The following is a 17,322-nucleotide window of genomic DNA, read 5'->3' as shown; positions in this document are numbered from 1 at the left end:
AATAAAATTTATTGGATATTTTGAAAGTTTTCAAACTACACATTTTTTTCGAAATCCAGTTTATATTTATTAAAAGTGAGGTATTTTTAAGTAAATTTTAATAAACAAATAATTTTTTGTAAATTTATGAAAACTTGTTATTTTTTTTTGAAGTGTTAATACAATATATTTATATTAGGGTGGGTCAAAAAAAAGCATATATTTTTCGCCCACATCAACAGATAATATCTTTTAAACAGTAATAAGTATACTAAAAATACAATTTTTAAAATTTGGTATTATGAAAATATTCAAATTAAAATTTTTTTCAAATTCAGTTATGATTAAAAATGTATTTATTATAACGAAGAGATTTTTAGGTAAATTTGAATGAAACAATATTTTTTTGTTAATGTATTACAACTTGTTATGTATTTTTTAGTGTTAGTACAATATATGTATATTAGGGTGGGTCAAACTTTTTTTTTTTACACACTTCATCAGTTAATATCTTTTAAATATTTAGGTTTACGAAAATATCGTTAACAACAATTTTATAAAATATTCATATTTCTACGAAATGTATGAATTGAGATATTTTTGCAAGCCGTTAGTTGGAAGCAATATATGAATTTTTCTATCTAATAAATTAAAAAAATATTAACTTAAGAGGACTGCCCACTGCCCGTTACAACTAAGAGCTCATGCTTGCAGAGATTTTCGTAGAAGTGTTCAAGAACCTATTTTTCAAAGTACCACAGGGAAATTTTTTTTATTTTTTTGGAACCAACCGATTATAAATACTTTTCGAAAATCAAGATTTAGTACCGCAAACTTGATTTTTAAAATATTTTTTTTTAAATCCATTTTTTCAAACCACCCTAATATACACATATTTATGTACATGTATTTCGAAAATAAAAACTTTTATTAATTTTAAAAATATTTATTGGAATAATAAATTTTTTTTGGACCAAACCAAAGAACGAAAATCAATACTTAGTATTAGAAACATGATTTTTAAAATATTTTTTTTAAATAATTTTATTTTGTTTTTTGAACTACCCTAATATGTCTATATGTTTTGAAATTCAAAACTTAATATTTTTATTATTTATTTGAACCACCCTAATATAAGCATATGTTTCGAAAATCAAAACTTAATATTGCTAACTTGATTTTTAAAATATTTTTTTTTTAATAATTTTGTTTTATTTTTTGAACTTCCCTAATACGCCCTTATGTTTCGAAAATCAAATCATAATATTTTTATTATTTATTTGAACCACCCTAATATAAGCGTATGTTTCCAAAATCAAACTTTAGTCTTGTAAACTTGATTTTTAAAATATTTTTTTAACAATTAAAACCAAATATTTAATATTTTCACAAATATTTTCAACGTTTGTAAGCTAGATATTTGTATAGACCTTTATTATCCATTCATGTACATATATGTAAACATCTCTGTTTCAAATATTTAACGCATTTAAAAACAGTTATTTTGAAAATTTCCATTTCAATTTGTTGCTATTTCTACAACACCACAGCCGTCAACTCAACCAAATACAAAAAACTCTCCGATGGACTCTTCATCAAGAATGTACAGCAATCGGATGCTGGTGAATACACGTGTCGTGCGATGCGAATCACACCAACTTTTGCGGATTCCGAACAAATTACGATTCTACTGAGGATACAGCGTAAGTGTATTCAATGGACTCCCAAAGCAAAACATGCACACAACCATACATACATATACATATGCAATTGGATTTTTAAAGTTGCTGCCATGCATTACGATCACGTACACATACAATTTAATATAAATTCACACAGACTTACACGCACTACTATCAATACATATTTTTTCCACATATTCATATATACGTGTCAAATCCGTGCGGTAAGCTGTTCTTAACCGAACGGTGCTGCATGCAACACTGTGTGAGCGCTATGCTGTTTGTAGGGGGGTTAGTAGGGAAGACAAGTGAGGTTGTATAATAGCGGCTTTAGCCGAGTTAGCAGCGCATGCATTTAATTTACAGTTATTCGGTGCACTCACTCCAAAGTGTTGTTGCAGTGTCGACGGTGTTTGCCTACCCAGTACACATATGGGAGCGCAAACTTGCATTTAACTGCGCACACATACGCAAAATTAATGCATAATGTATATACATATGCATATACATATACATGTGTAGTTATGTATGGTATTGCAGGTATGAGCACCAGTTGGGTTCACGCGAAAGTGTTGTCTCTATTCGAAAGTATTTCAGCAGCGTAAATTTCCTTTCCCACATACGCACATACATATGACCATATACAAAACTGCTTGCATAAATGCTTGCATTTGTATGTATGAAGGTTTGTGTATGTTCGAATATTGACGCTCAGGCGGCACTAAAGTGCACTTCATTACGAAAACCGAAAGCGATGAATTCACGCACACCGCTATACACCCATAATGGCACATTGTATACACATACATATGGATATTGCAACTCCTTGTGCCTTTACACAGACGTACATACATATGTATATATACCGTATATATTAATGCTTATTTCGTTAGTTTGTCTGCATGCACGTCCTTTCACCAATTTGTCTGCTCTAAACATTTCTATAAAGATATACATATGTATATGTATTTGTGCTTATATGCGCTTAAAACTATCACACAGGGTGATTCGAATGCATTTTTTGTAACCTAAACAGGGTATTCTTATATTAAGTTTGCCACGAAATTTATAACATCCAGAAGAACGTGACGATTTGTCTGTTTGCCGGCATATAAGTGAACTAGACTCTCGTCCTTTTCTTCCCTAGAAACTCCTTATTGGTCGAAATCGCCTATATCGGACGACTATGAAATATGGCTGTCATAAAAACTGACTGGTCCATAATAAGTCTTTGCATGGAAAATTTTTGCAACAGGGAAGGTTGTTTTTATTGTAGGAAGAGCATCGAAAGCCGGAGTGTGGACCTTTAATTCGCAAACCTAATCTACTCCCAACTCATATCTCTCTCACGTGTGCCATTCGGAAGATTGCCTCTTTGTCTCGGGATCATACTCAAAGATCCTTGAATCGTCAATTGGGGGTCACTTTCACGCATGTTCAATTTTTCTTGGCACACTTCCACTCGCCGCAGTTTCTGGTCGTTAGGCTTGTAACACTCAAAGAAACACGTCGAGCGAAAATGTTTGTCATGACTCTTCAGGTGCTCGGAGACAACTGATCTTTCGTTAGCTAGGAACGCCCTCTACCGAATCCAGTCGGTGCGTCGACGCTCCGAACTACAGTCGAGGCGGAAGAAAATCAGTCCTATTACTTTCCGGCCAAACACTGTACAGTCTGACTGACGCCTAATATACTGTATATGTCTTAGTTTTGTCATAATTAGAGCTGAGTGCTCTCAAATGGTGATGCTTTTGGTTCTTTCCTCTTATTTTCGCCTGATAGCTGGTCCAATCGCACGAATTCGTCTCCCTGGATATCAATCGGCGGCATACTACCTAGAACTTCAGCAGCGTCGCTTAATATCGTTGGAAAGCACTTGTTAGACGGATAGCAGTGAGCCTATGCACAGCGTTTATTTGTTTTGCATATGATTTTATATCTAGTGCCTGTATTCAGATTGGTGCTGCATACAGTATTATTGGACTCTTTGCTTTTGCTATTAAAGCTGGCCGGCTGGAACGCATGCGACCCCTTTTGATGAGCATTATATATTTTGTTTGCTCTACTCAAAGTATACGCCTCAAATTTTAGTTTGGTATCCATGACTCCCAGATACTTCAACTTCGACTGTGAGATAATTCCCTATGGTGCTTATGAGCAAGACTTCCGTTTTCTGCTCAGCCAATCCTAAACTCATGGTAGCAAACCATTGGCTTAGATTTCGGGTGACTTTATGCCACATATATCGGCCAATATGTGAGTTATCGTAATAAAATTGAGCATTCTCTCTCTTTTTCTTATAATGGTGCATCTTTGAGTGCTTAGGATGAAATGAAATTGGGTGAGAACTCGCCCCAAACCCGATATAACTAACAAGCCTTATGAACTTGAGGGTACTTCCATTGCTTTAATCCTTGCAAGTTGCAAGAGTATGAAATGTTCGGTTATACCCGAACTTAGCTCTTTCTTACTTGTTTCTTTTTAAGTTTATTGCAAATAAATAATTATTATAATCGTCTCTGTTTCGTTAGCTGGTACCAAAACTAATCACCTTAGCAGGTTTTTGATATGCTCTAAACACTTTATAGATACACAACGGTTTAAATTATTTTGTATAATATTTCTGTTGCCGCAAATGACTTGCCTGTAACTGTTTAGTTGTCATATCCCGTCTCGTCTCGAGGATTAGTTTTAATGCAAAACCTAAACCAACTTTCTGCTCCACAGTGATAATATTGACTCTTACCGGTCGCGATCTCTTAAGATTAATAATCATAATTGAACGTACTATCAAAAAACATAAGCCATTAGTAGTTTCCACAGGTTTTCCGACTAAAAAATTAATTCAAGACTCTATGAAACCAGTTCAACGAAGACAGAGTTACTAAAGTACGAGTCGAGGGTTTCACCAAACAGAATCCGTTAATTTTATAACCGTCAAAAGCAGTGGTGTGGATTTTTATGTAGTTAGATAGATCAATGAAATTACTTTAGAAGTTGCTTAGATGATAGAAACTTCATTTCTCGGGTAATATAGACCCTAATAAATATTTTTCACTAAGCAACATTTCAAGCTTTTCCTAAAAAGGTTTATATTAAATAAGAAATTGGCTCCGGCAAAACAAACTAATTTTAAACCACCCTGTATACTATATGAAATTCACAAAGCAGTGCAACTTTACTCACTGCACATTTGTATGTAAGTACTTATATCCTTATATGTTTCAATATGGGTCTGTGGTAACTGTTATGATTTAAATGCAACTTGCGTCACATTCAACTTTTGTACGAATTGCGGTAGAGAAAGTTATTGCTTAAATAAAAATTTAAGCGAAATAAAAACTTTCTATGAGCACAAAACTTTTCTCCTCAAAATATGCATACACACATACTATGAATGTATTGTATATTATATAGTATAATATTTGCATGAATATGTTTAAAGCAAGCAATTTCGAAATGAAGAATTCAATTTGAAATGGTTCGAATAACCGCTTCGATTTAGTGTCGCACTCTAGGGATACGGAAGTCACGGAGGACCTAACAAGCGAAATTTGCATCAAGTCGCTTTTAATCAAACCGAGTTAGTTGATCCGGAGTTAGGTAATACAATCTTCAACGTGTTTTCACTCTTCTTCTGTTGAAAATTCTTCACATTTCGATCAATCTCATTAGTCCGACGGTGGTCCTGGTAAACAAGGCACTTCCCTAGTTGATTAAGATCACAATTATTGAGGCATTCATTTTTCTATCATACTCCGTCTCCGACTCTAAAAACGTCTCCTACTAAATCTTCCGAAAGTCGATTGATCAATAAATTTGCCGACTAATGAAACTAACTACTTCTTTAAAGTGTAATTTTAGTTACCAGTCTTGTTCTTCCAAGCTCCTACCTTTAATACACATTTCGGATTTGAGGTAATGATCCTACACGGAATTTGTCATAATAAGCAAAATTTTAGGTATTCTTCAATATTTATTTTGTCGCCATCAAAGTAATCCCCAATGGTTTTCCAGTCTTCGAAACACTTTTGATAAGCACTTTTTGGGATGGCCTTCAGCTCGTTCAGCGATCGGCTGAATATAGGTTCCACGGAGCGTTAATTTCAGTTAGGAAACAAGAAAAATTCGCACGGAGCTGTTGATTGATAGTATTCATTGCTTTAAAATCTGTCATAATCGTAGCTCGATGCAAAGGTGCATTATCAACGTCTATAATCCATGGATTGAACTTCCACAATTCCGGCCGTTTTCGACGGATGTTCTCACGCAAACGCCTCAATACGGCCAAATAGAACTCTCTATTTACCGTCTGTCCCTCCCGAACAAATTCATAGGCAGCAAACCAAAAATATTTTGGTTTTGGCTCATTTTTTCTCCTCCATTCCGATGATTGTTGACTTGTTCGCATGTCAAACTCATAAACCCATGTCTCATCGGCAGCTATAATGCTTTCCATAAATGTGAGATCGGAGTTCGCATAATCAAGCATGTCCAAAGTGCCTAGTTTACGGTACTCTATTTGAAGAAAATTTAGCTTTATCGAGACGAATCGAGCAAGAACGCCTTCCATACCCGAAATATCCTTCAAAATCATTCGAATGGACTCGCAAGAGATGTCGATCTCTTCTGAATTTTTAATACTTTCATCAGTTAAAGAGGTCGAAGGTCGTCCAGAACGAGGCATGTCTTCAACGATCTCTCGATCTTCCTTGAAGGCTTTGTACCCCCCGTAGGCTTGTGTTTTTGATAAAACTGTATCACCGTAAGCCTTTTGCAACATTCGCTGCGATTCCTCGCACAAAATTTGAGACAAATTCTTCGTTGGATATTTTTATCCATTGTAAATATAGCAACGCACTACTGAGATGTACCGACTTAAGCAGCTTCGGATTCCACTGAACAGTATGGAGCCTCTGGAAAGTAAAACCTGCCGTTTTTAAAAATCGTCCTCATTTTGCAGCTTTGTTTTGAACAAATTACAATAAAAGCTACAAGAAAATATGAACGAATAGTTAAAAATAGCATATTCAAAAACCCCGGAAGTCAATAGCCCTTACTTCTTTTCCTCTAGTTATTCATGTAAAAATGCCAATACTCAAGGCGAACAAATCATATTTCACATCCCATGGTGTTAATGAATAGAGTCGGCCGAACAACTCCTCACATTTAAGTAATGAATAGAAAGTCTAGTGAAAATTGATCCTCTTTTGACAAACCAAGCTCTACCTACGCACAATTTTTGATTGGAAAAACCTTCAATTTTTTAACTCTTTTTTCTCTCCTTCTCGCAACACTTCAAGGCTCGTTTCCCCCAATAAAACAATAAAGGATTAAAATCAAATACCAGTGTAGTAAACATTATCAATTTTAGAGCAAAAACAGCCCTACCAAATACAAGTATGTATGTATATTTGCCCAATTCATTTATCCTCAAATACACTTTTAATTGCTGGCAAATTTGTAGCTTCCTTAGTAAACTTCGAAAAGTGTGGATAAAAACTCGAAACGGATTTAGAAATATTGCTGTTTGTTGCTGAAGTATAGGGGGGCTTAACGTTGAACGAACGGATGAAAGGATCGACGGCCCAAACAAAGTACGGACGGATAGACGCTTAGCCAACATGCAAACAGCGCAGAGACAGGGTGGCGAGCGGCAGCAATGCCGCAAACGCATTTGCCTAATGAAATGAAACTGAAACTTTAAAGGCAAGCAGCTCTATACTTGCTTTGACATTATAAAGCGGGCGAGTGAGCGGGCGGTCGGTCGCTTAAACCTGAAGGAGAATGCGTAAGCAAAGACGCAAGTGAATATTTACTAAAGGCAGGCGATGGCGATGTCGGTGGCGGTGATGGCAGAGAATGGTACACCACTTCACTTTGACAGCAAAACGTATTTTGCATTCGCAGTGTGCACTAACTAGCAAACACCCTGTAGCCCCTCCTCGCCACGAACTTCACCGACTGCAGCATTGGTTGCTGCCGTTCCAAGAAGACACTCCAGTGTAAGTGAAGCTGAGTTGTTGGCGATGTAGTACGGCCCTAACCACTATTCAAATTGATTGGATTGGGCGAAACGATATGTTACTTTGCCACTGCGTAGTACACTTCTAGGTAGGCAAGTGGATAGACATGTATGTATACTTACCTAAGTACGTATATGAACAAGTGGAACAGTTTCAGTTGCGGAGCAGTGAAAGTTCCGCAAAATGGGTGGAATTGCATTTTGGTGCTTGCAGCGAAAGTTTTTAGCAAACTATTTGCTGTAGAAGTTTTACATTAAATCCCCACTAGAAGAGAGCTGAAAGTTCAGGTTACCAGCATACATACGTACATATGAACTATGTATATTTGATTCTTAGCTAAGTGTGTGCGCGCCTCTCGGGGCTGGTTAGTTGCATAAGCTGGAGAGAAATTTAAATAACCGGGATTTTGTTAAGCTAAGCGACTGACTGACTGTCTGGCTATGTGGTGCTTCTGATGCGCCTAAAAGTCTCATTCACAAACGTATTGCAACATTAGGGTGTATTTATGTATTTTTGAAAATGTATTTGTGGATTGGGTGAGCTGTGCCTATGGTATATCAGACCCTATCATCATCAGAAAACAGTTCAATATTGTTACTTGGGAATTTTATGTTACACGAATGAGCTCTGAGTTTTTAGAGTAATTGCTATTCCCCGTCAGCTGCTACCTTTTTGAAAAGATAAATCGAGTTCGAGGTCCTTCATCTTCTTCTTCTTTACTGGCGTGGACACCGCTCACGCAGTAGCTTACCACAGAGTGCCATTTGTTCTTCCTTTTCGTTGTTTGGCGCCTATTGGAGATTTCGAGCGTAGCCAGGTCCTTCTCGACTTGATCTTTCCAACGGAGTGGAGGTTTTCCTCTTACTCTGCTTTCCTGGCACCGAATACTTTAGGAGCTGGAGTGTTTTCGTCCATTCGGACGACATGACCTAGCCAGTGTAGCCATTGTCTTTTGATTCGTTGAACTATGTTCTTGTCGTCAAGGTTCTAGAAACATTAAAGCGGCTCCAAGCGGATGATAAATTAATACTCAAAAATTGGCTAATTCCACAGCTCTTATACAAATACCATACAATACAGATCTTATATTATACCATGATCATGCGTTGGTATAGTATGGTATATAGTTCAAGTTCGAAAAGAGTTAAATATGTTAAAGTCGAGTTCAGTCGTCGGGAAGTCGGGGTATCTGGGATCTTTTTGCCCTACAAACGTATTATTACACCACTTTTACTGTTGTAGTTGAACCTTAAGTGATTTGTTCAAGGTGTTTAAAGGGTGGACCTTGTTTCATTGCTATAAAGAGATTATATTTCTATGAAATTACAAAAAAAAAATGGCTTCCCATTCTAAAAACGAATGGTGTTATTTTGAAGCTCTAAGGTAACTCTAACAATTCTGTAAAGACATTTTTTTCTAACGATACTGTTCCTACTATTGTAGATAGTAAGCGAAATGTACTGAAAAGGGTATTTCATTGCTATAAAGAAAGCCCTTCCACTACGAAAAAAGGAAAAAAACAAATTTCACTTTTTTCCTAATAATTTATTGTGCTTCCATTGTTAATAATAAGTGAGAATATTCGATTTGGCGTTGAGTTGGGGTTAATAAGGCTCATGTATCCAAAATAGCTGTTTTCAGCTCAGAAGTCGTATTAAATGGACGATAATCCTCGTAAACCTTTCTGACCAGCCATTCCCAGTTGTTGCTGGGCATTCCAAAAGATCAATATTTTTACGTTGAAGTCACGCTTTCGTTGACCTGCTCATCTGGATTCTTGCGTTGTCTTGTTGAAAAAAGAAAGATTTTTGTGGATGACTGTGTATATAGATTCGCAGATTTGCTACTTACAATTCTTGGTACTCGAAACTATTCCTTCGGCAAGAGGGGAATGCTAACGGTACTGTCCCAGAATTTAAAAATGCGCCCCATACCATAAGTGAACCTCCGCCGAAATTGCGCTTTGAAAAATATCGCGGCTCTTTTCGTAAATCTCTCCAGTATACCAAAAAGCCGTCTGGACCATCAAGGTTGAACTTTCTCTCAACGGAGAAATCACCTGAGATTCAAAATTTTATTTTTTGAATCTTATCTGTCTTTATTCATGTGATTTCGGACAAAACTGAGACGAAAGATTTTATGGCATGTTTTCAAGAGAGGCGCTTTCTGCATTTGCTCACGTAGAAAGTTAGGATTTCGTTTCACCGCACGCCAAATTGTTGAAACATATCAAGAAATTTGGTTCTCTCTTTTTACTTCTTCAATTTGGGAGTATTTTAAGAGTGATCATTACTTAACAGTTAATTGGGAATCAAAAATTCATTCCGCTAGACAACAAGTATTTTAAAAGCTCAGTAAAAAGCTAACCCTAACTAAAGCGAAAAGCACATAAGCATCTGTGAGGGCGTTTACAGCCTTGCATTTAATAAAATTCAAAAATCAGCTAGCAAACTAACCAAAATATGCACAAGCTACACTTTTACAACTACAAGGCTAACACATTCGCCGCACACACATACATGCATACCTAAACACATATCACACCATAGAGTGGCGTATGCACATATCCTGCGAAACTCACCTAATCATATTTACAGTTCTCTTGAAACTAGCATTCAATTCATTTAAAACCGACAACGTTTTTTCTTTTTTGTACCACAATATCGCATCGTATTGCAACGCACAACGCTCCACAACCACCTCCACTCGTTTACTTTTCACTTTGTCGATATTAGATAAGCCCCATTGGTTCGATAATGACACTTCATTGGTGCAATATGCGTATATCGGCGGTATGGTGAATATATCATGTGATGCGATGGGTGAGCCGCCACCTTCGTTCACCTGGGTGCATGAGGGTCGTGCCATTACCGGACGTAATTATCGCATTTTCTATGCCGATTATGGTTCAACGCTACAGATACATGTCCGAAATGAATCACAACTCGGCGATTATAAGTGTAAAGTTGCCAATCCGTTGGGCATGCTGGAGCGCATTGTTAAGCTGCGTAAGGGCCAGAAGCCGAGCGGACCGACACGTTTTCAATTGCTGCGCGCATTCACCGATGGCTTCGACCTCGACATCCGATCGGTGAAGTATTCGAATGTTGAGGATAATATGCATACGTACGGCTATCGTGTGCAATATATGAGCGAGGGGGATTTTAAGCATAGCGCGGGCAATTGGAGTTATGCAAAGCATAAGGATTTTCACTTGCAACGAGGTAAGTGCTGCGTGTGCCCTAAGTGCTAAGTGAATGCTAACGAGGTAAAATTTTGAAAAAGAAAATATCTACATCTTTCGTTTTACAAGGTTTGTTTGGAGATTTTTTTTCATTTGATGTCAAACGTATTTTTTATTTTGAAAAATGGAATTAAAACATTAATTATTTAAAGTCTTCAGTTGTCTGACTTTTATTTTTTATGCATGCGAGTATTTTCTTTTTGTTTTGTACAAAACTTCAACGATTTTAAGTTGCTTTCGTGTTTTATCTGTAATATGTTATATTATATGAACTTATGGAACGTCTCCTTGAACTTCAAATCAACGAATTCCACCACACACTTGTAAGCTGCCTGAACCTATTTCTTTGTTTGGTAAACAGAGGATATCATTAAACAGAGTCGTTGTTCTACTAATGGAACGTTTTCAACTATGAAGGAAGGAGTAAGTAAGTAACAAATCAGCGAGGGCTCTAGTGAAAAAGTGTAGACTTTTGTTACTAGGTAGTACGAATAATAGTCGATCCATATTTTCGAAGAGTTTTCCATAAAAACGTTTAAAGCCAGCCTTTTCATAGGGGGATTGAAAAAACATGAAGCACAAATACGTGCTACATTTCTGTAACAAAGTTATTTTATTTTATTTATAAATGTGAAAAAAATAATACAATTATTTTTACACGAAAAAAAGGAGCACTGACTGCCAGAACCTTCGGCTCGAGTGTTCTATCCCGACAATCTCAAAAGTAACGAGTGTTCAAAATAAAGGTACTTTTTTCAAAAGCCTTTTTTTGACAGATCATGCTTGAGTTATGTCAAGCTATCATGTCTTTATTGTTCAGATTATGGTGAACATCATCGATCTACTGAGCGCACTATTCGCAACACCATTACCTATCTGGAGACCCAGCATTCATTATAGCATAATATACGACCGAATAGACAACGTCTACCACACTGTAAAGAAAATATAACAGCCGTAGTTGAAAGTGTACACGAAGACCGTTGAGAGTCGATTAGGCGCCGTTCGCAACAACTCGGACTAACGTATGGAACGACTAGACGCATTCTACGCCGAGATGTTAAATTAAAAGCTAACAAAATACAGCTTGGGCAAGAACTGAAGCCACTCGACCTTCCCAAGCGACATCGTTCCATATTTTTTCCAAAATTATGATAACCGATTATTTGATGCCTGATATTGAAGCTCGTGATCTCGGCGACATTTGATTTCAACAAGACGGTGCCACTTCCCCCACATCGCATTCATCTCACTTCGGTGAGCAGATAATTTCCCGTTTTGGGCCGGTCGATTCGCCACCAAGATCTTGCGATATCACACGACTTTTTCCTGTAGGAATATGTACAGTCTAAAGCCTGTGCGGACAAACCCGCTTCGATTCAGGGCTTGGAGCAAAACATCACGCGTTTCATTCAACAGTTACTAGTCGAAATGCTTAAACGAGTCATCGAAACTAGGACTCAACGGTTGGATCATCTGAGACGTAGCCGCAGCCAACATTTGTAAGAGATAAACCTCCAAGAAATAAATGCCAAAGAATGTTCTTGTTCATTTAATTTGAAGTTTTTGTGTTTTTTCTTTAAAACGATAGGGAACTGGAAGCTAATAATGACTGATAATAGATTAATATTGCTCTTTCTATCCTGAAAAGGATATATTAAGTTTATCATGAAGCTTATAATACCCAGAAGTAAATGTCGAAGATTCTATACATACTTCATTTATGGTTAAAGATGATCATAGCGACTGCCTGAGTCGATTTAGCTATGTCTGTTTGTTTATATCCTCAGTTTCCAGATATCGGTCTGAAACCTTTCAAACGAAGGTTGTCCGCAAGAATCTGTTACTTTGTCGGTATCCCTGATATCGGACTATTATAGCATACAGCTGCCATATAAACTGACCGAACAAAATTGAGTTAGAAATCTTCAAAAATATAAATTGAGTGAAAAAGAGTTATAGCGGAGGATAGAGAAAAGGACCAGAAGAGAAAGAGAGAGAGAATTTGCGTAAAGAGCCGTAGAAGTATATATAGACCCACGAGGAGCAACATAGAGTAATCGTCATTTAAGATCTTTTCGAAACTAATATTATTTTGTTATTTAGATTACTTATTTATTTCTATTTTACAGTTTTATTAGTTGGATTAAATTATAATTCCATTAAATCCAATTTAAAATTTGTCAATACAAATGAATATCAGCTATAAAATACCACATTACTTAAACTTTATATTCATGTCTTGTCTTTTATCACAACTTCTCTTCGCACGCTAACGTCATCCACCCACACACCCACACACGCACACAGGTGGACGCTTTGTGCTCGACGGCTTGGACCGCAACACCACGTATTTGGTACGTGCTGCAACGCGCAATCTAGCTGGTCTTAGCGATTGGAGTACGGTGAAAATTTTCGCAACACTAACAAATTTCGCTCGACGAACCGTTACGAATATTATCTGGCAAACATGTTTAGTAGTTGGCTTAGGATACTCACTTAGTGAATATGTCAAATTTAGTGCGTACGTTTAAGTTCGATGCCACAACACCGCTAACACATACATATGCATGCACACACATACATATGTTGGCAATTGTGTTTTTTTATGTACGGTTGAACAAATACATACAAACATACATACATCCATATATAGTAAGTCACTCTAACAATTCAAGCCTTCCTCTCTCCTATTTCCCTCTCCCAAAATGCTTTACTTGTTCTTTAGCAAATGATTGGTAAAATACATATGCATACATATGTACATATGTGGTAATAGGGCCTTTAGTGAGGTGAAATCTCTGTTAAAAAAATATTTGATACACACTACTACATGCATAGTTGTTGAATGTTTACGATTATTGAAATTGGTATGAGTATGTATGCAGGTATGTATGTAGTTAATTCTGTTATATTTTTATGTACCTGATTTGTTTTGAATACACTGCATATGTACTTACATATAATGCGTTGTAGTGGACACTGATTATATTTACTATACATTTTATGGAAGTGTTTACAAACATACATACATTTCAAAAAGTTACACTGCTTTCAGATTCTGTGATAGATTTAGCAAATTCATTTATTCTTGCCAATTTTGGTTTTGTTGTTTGTTTTAAAACCCGAAATTTCGGAATTATTAAATCGGGATTATGAAATATTACTTTCGGGATCCCGATTTTTTTACTTGCGTAGTTTAAGGTTTTTTTAAATATTACATTTCGATAATTTTTTGTTAATAATTGTAAAGGTATGTAATTTTAATACCGAAATTACGGGACTGCTAATTAATTTTTTCGGCAGCCTGATTTTTTTCCTGGGTTTCAAATATTTCATACTTGTACATTTCAATGATTATTATTAATAATAATAAAAAATATTTTAGTCTCAAAGTTTCGGGATTTTAAAATATTAATTTCGGGATCCCGGTTTTTTTGGGAAGTTTAGGGGCTTTAAATTTAAATGTAAATATTTTTTATTAATGCTAGTAACACTAATTTTAATACCGAAATTTCGGAATTTTGAAATATTACTTTCGGGATCCCGACTTTTTTCTTTGCGAAGTTTAAAGGTTTCTTAATTTTAATTTTGAATTTAAATAATATTTTTATTAATAATAGTAGGGGTAATCTTAATACCGTAATTTCGGGAGTGTTATCATTTTTTCGGCATTTCATATATTTCTTACTTGTATATTTCACTGATTTTTACTAATAATAACAGAGAGTATTCTAATCTTAAAATTTCGGGATTGTGAAATGTTACTTTCGCGATCCCAATCATTTTCCTTTACAAATTTACTTAGGACTTGAAACTATTAAAATTTATTGATTTTTTATTAATAAAGTTAAAAATATATTAATCCCGAAATTTCGGGATTCTGAAATTTTAGTTTCGGTATCCCGATTTTTTCTTTTGGTAATGTTTTGTGTTTTTTGAATAATATAGGCTATTGAATTTTTTAAATATTTTTTTATTTCTTAAATAATTTTTTTAATAATATAGTTTTTAGCATTGAACATAAAAGTTTTTATCAAAACAAAAAGTTTTTACACTATAGTTAGATTCCTATAGTAACTAAGCTATGCTTACGGTGTTGCAAAATGGGCGCAACAATAATTTCATATGCAACCCTGCAAGTCGGCTTTAAAACTCTTTGTATCCTTACGAAAATTTATTTCACCTTTTTTCCTTCCAAAATTTAATTATTATTCTTATATATGTATATATATTTTTTTAATTCTTTATCACCACTTTTTCCAATAAAAATCATTGACGAGTATTTCACATCGTTTTTGTACTTTTTTAAAAGAAATTCTTCAAGAATTTCCCATCTGTGTCGTAAAAAGGAAACAAAGAAATATAATAGAGAACTTGAAAGATTTTACTAAGTAAGTGCATAAGTCCAAATTGAATGTACACACACAAAACTAAATGAAGTATGATTATCGTGAATTTAAACTGAAACGATTATTGTAGCTTAAAATATTTAATATTATAAAACAAAAAACAAAAAACTAGTTAATATAAAATAAAAAATGCGCAAAACAAAGAAAAAACAACTAAATAAAACGAAATATAATTCCAATGAATGTGTGAAAATTGTTGTTTTACTCAAGTTTTTGGTTTCGAAATATGTATCTACTTGCATTGTGGGTTTCATCGGTTGATTTTGGTCCTCCAAAATATGCCTTGAGATCCACATAACATATACACTCTTATAGAGGGGACTCTTATAGCAACTTTAAGACCAGCTATTATGCCTATTCGAGTCCTTGAGATTTATATTATAATATAGAAATACTAGAAGCCTTAGAAAAATAATAGTATTTTAAGAAAATGTGGCATTTTAAGCGCTTTCCTAACCTTTCCGTTAATATCTGTACCCCGATTTATGCCAAATTCTGCTATACAATAAAGAAGTTGTATTGCTCAGAAAATGAAAAATTTTGAGTAGCAATATCGAACGACAAAGCTGCACTCGCCGCTTGGAAGATTACTAGGTTAAGCTTTTCAAACACCATAGCAAGAAGTTGGTTGGTGAAATGACACGCAAGGTTCTATCGCGCGAACTGTTGAGCTCCTACAACTTTAATTCTACTATCGACCAGACATTCAAAATTCGCCAACAGAGTCTCGGTCTGAGCTTTAGTCAACAAGCGCTACTTTGGACAGAATAACCAGCTAAGAAGAAGAGGTCTCACCAAGGACAACTCTCTCATCATCCCCACTCTAATACCATACATGGTAACTATAAAAACATCCGACAAGGCGACACTTGGAAAGTTCGTACGAAGTCATTTGTGAACTATTTAGATCTTTATACACTGTCAAAAAGGTGGAACTATTATTTAAATGAACTACATAACAACGTCAACAGTTGTTATTTCCGTTATTTTCACTGTCAGTGTTTAATATATATTAGAGGACTATTCTGCTCAATTATGTGCTCTTTGTTTTTTGAATAAATGCAGTAAACCGGAGGTAATATAAAATATTAAATCCAAATAATCGGTTTTATTTGGATATGTTTTATAGTATTCCGATCTGGATGATTATGACAAATAATCAACACAATTATAAAATGTCCCCAAAAAATATTTTGAATCCCTTAAAGCAACACTTTACCTACAAATCGCTGGGACAAACCGGTTTTCGACCCGTAGTCTCTTGGGCAAAGTCGCTTAATATGATCTGTAGAGCATTTCCAGCTTGCGTGATTTTTCCGTGTTTTTGGTACCCCAAAAATTGATCTGCTACATACATGATACATATATCTGATAGAAATGCCAAACTATGTAACATATTTGGAAGCATATATACCCTGCCATATAAGGCGACTATCTTTCCGTGAGGTTTATAACAGGTCTGAATAAGGGCTCTAAAAACATGGTTAAGGACAATAATTTAAATAAAGACAAGGAAGAAAGAGAAACTGAACAGAGTCCCGAGAAGGACACCATCAGTCAGGAAGACGAAACCCTCCTCCGAAAAGGGTGATGACAATATCGGGGAAGCACGTTTTGGGCAGAAATCTGCCGACAGTAACCAAAGATAGGGCGGAATCACCAACACTAGTAGAAGAGGCCAAGTTCATAGGGCACAGGACCTTCAGTGAACGCTGAAGACCATGCGGAAAAGAATGTGATAGCAGCTAAAAATCTGAAGTCATACCGTCGGTTGACAGCAAAGATTTTAGAGCACTACGATGGCAACAGGCTGAAAAGCATGATAGCATACTTGAGTGGGTCAAAAGACAAAAAGTTACGAGTCCAAAACTCTAAACACGCCAGCTCAGTAAAGCTTGACGTATGCGACCGCTGCAGGGAAGATGAAGCCATCACCCATGAGGAGCAGAAACGAGTAGCGGCTGCTTTTATAAAGGTGA

General features: G+C 35.7%; 1 protein-coding gene across 3 annotated transcripts in view; it reads left to right on the top strand.

Annotated features, from left to right (window-relative positions):
- Positions 1-14,039, top strand: part of LOC120768336 (neural cell adhesion molecule 1-A) — a 29,695-nt gene extending 15,656 nt beyond the window's left edge. For all 3 annotated transcript variants that reach the window (XM_040094987.1, XM_040094985.1, XM_040094984.1), the window contains exons 6-8: positions 1,530-1,682; positions 10,423-10,911; positions 13,242-14,039. In XM_040094987.1, the coding sequence (XP_039950921.1) occupies positions 1,530-1,682; positions 10,423-10,911; positions 13,242-13,465 (866 nt within the window). In that variant the 3' untranslated portion in view covers positions 13,466-14,039. The remainder of the gene's footprint in view (positions 1-1,529; positions 1,683-10,422; positions 10,912-13,241) is intronic.
- The last annotated feature ends 3,283 nt before the right edge of the window (positions 14,040-17,322 follow it).

The sequence above is a fragment of the Bactrocera tryoni genome, chromosome 2 (genome assembly GCF_016617805.1).
Source record: "Bactrocera tryoni isolate S06 chromosome 2, CSIRO_BtryS06_freeze2, whole genome shotgun sequence".
In the NCBI taxonomy this organism is placed as follows: domain Eukaryota; kingdom Metazoa; phylum Arthropoda; class Insecta; order Diptera; family Tephritidae; genus Bactrocera; species Bactrocera tryoni.
Note: the sequence above shows the minus strand (reverse complement) of the source record. Positions and strands in the feature narration are given on the sequence as shown.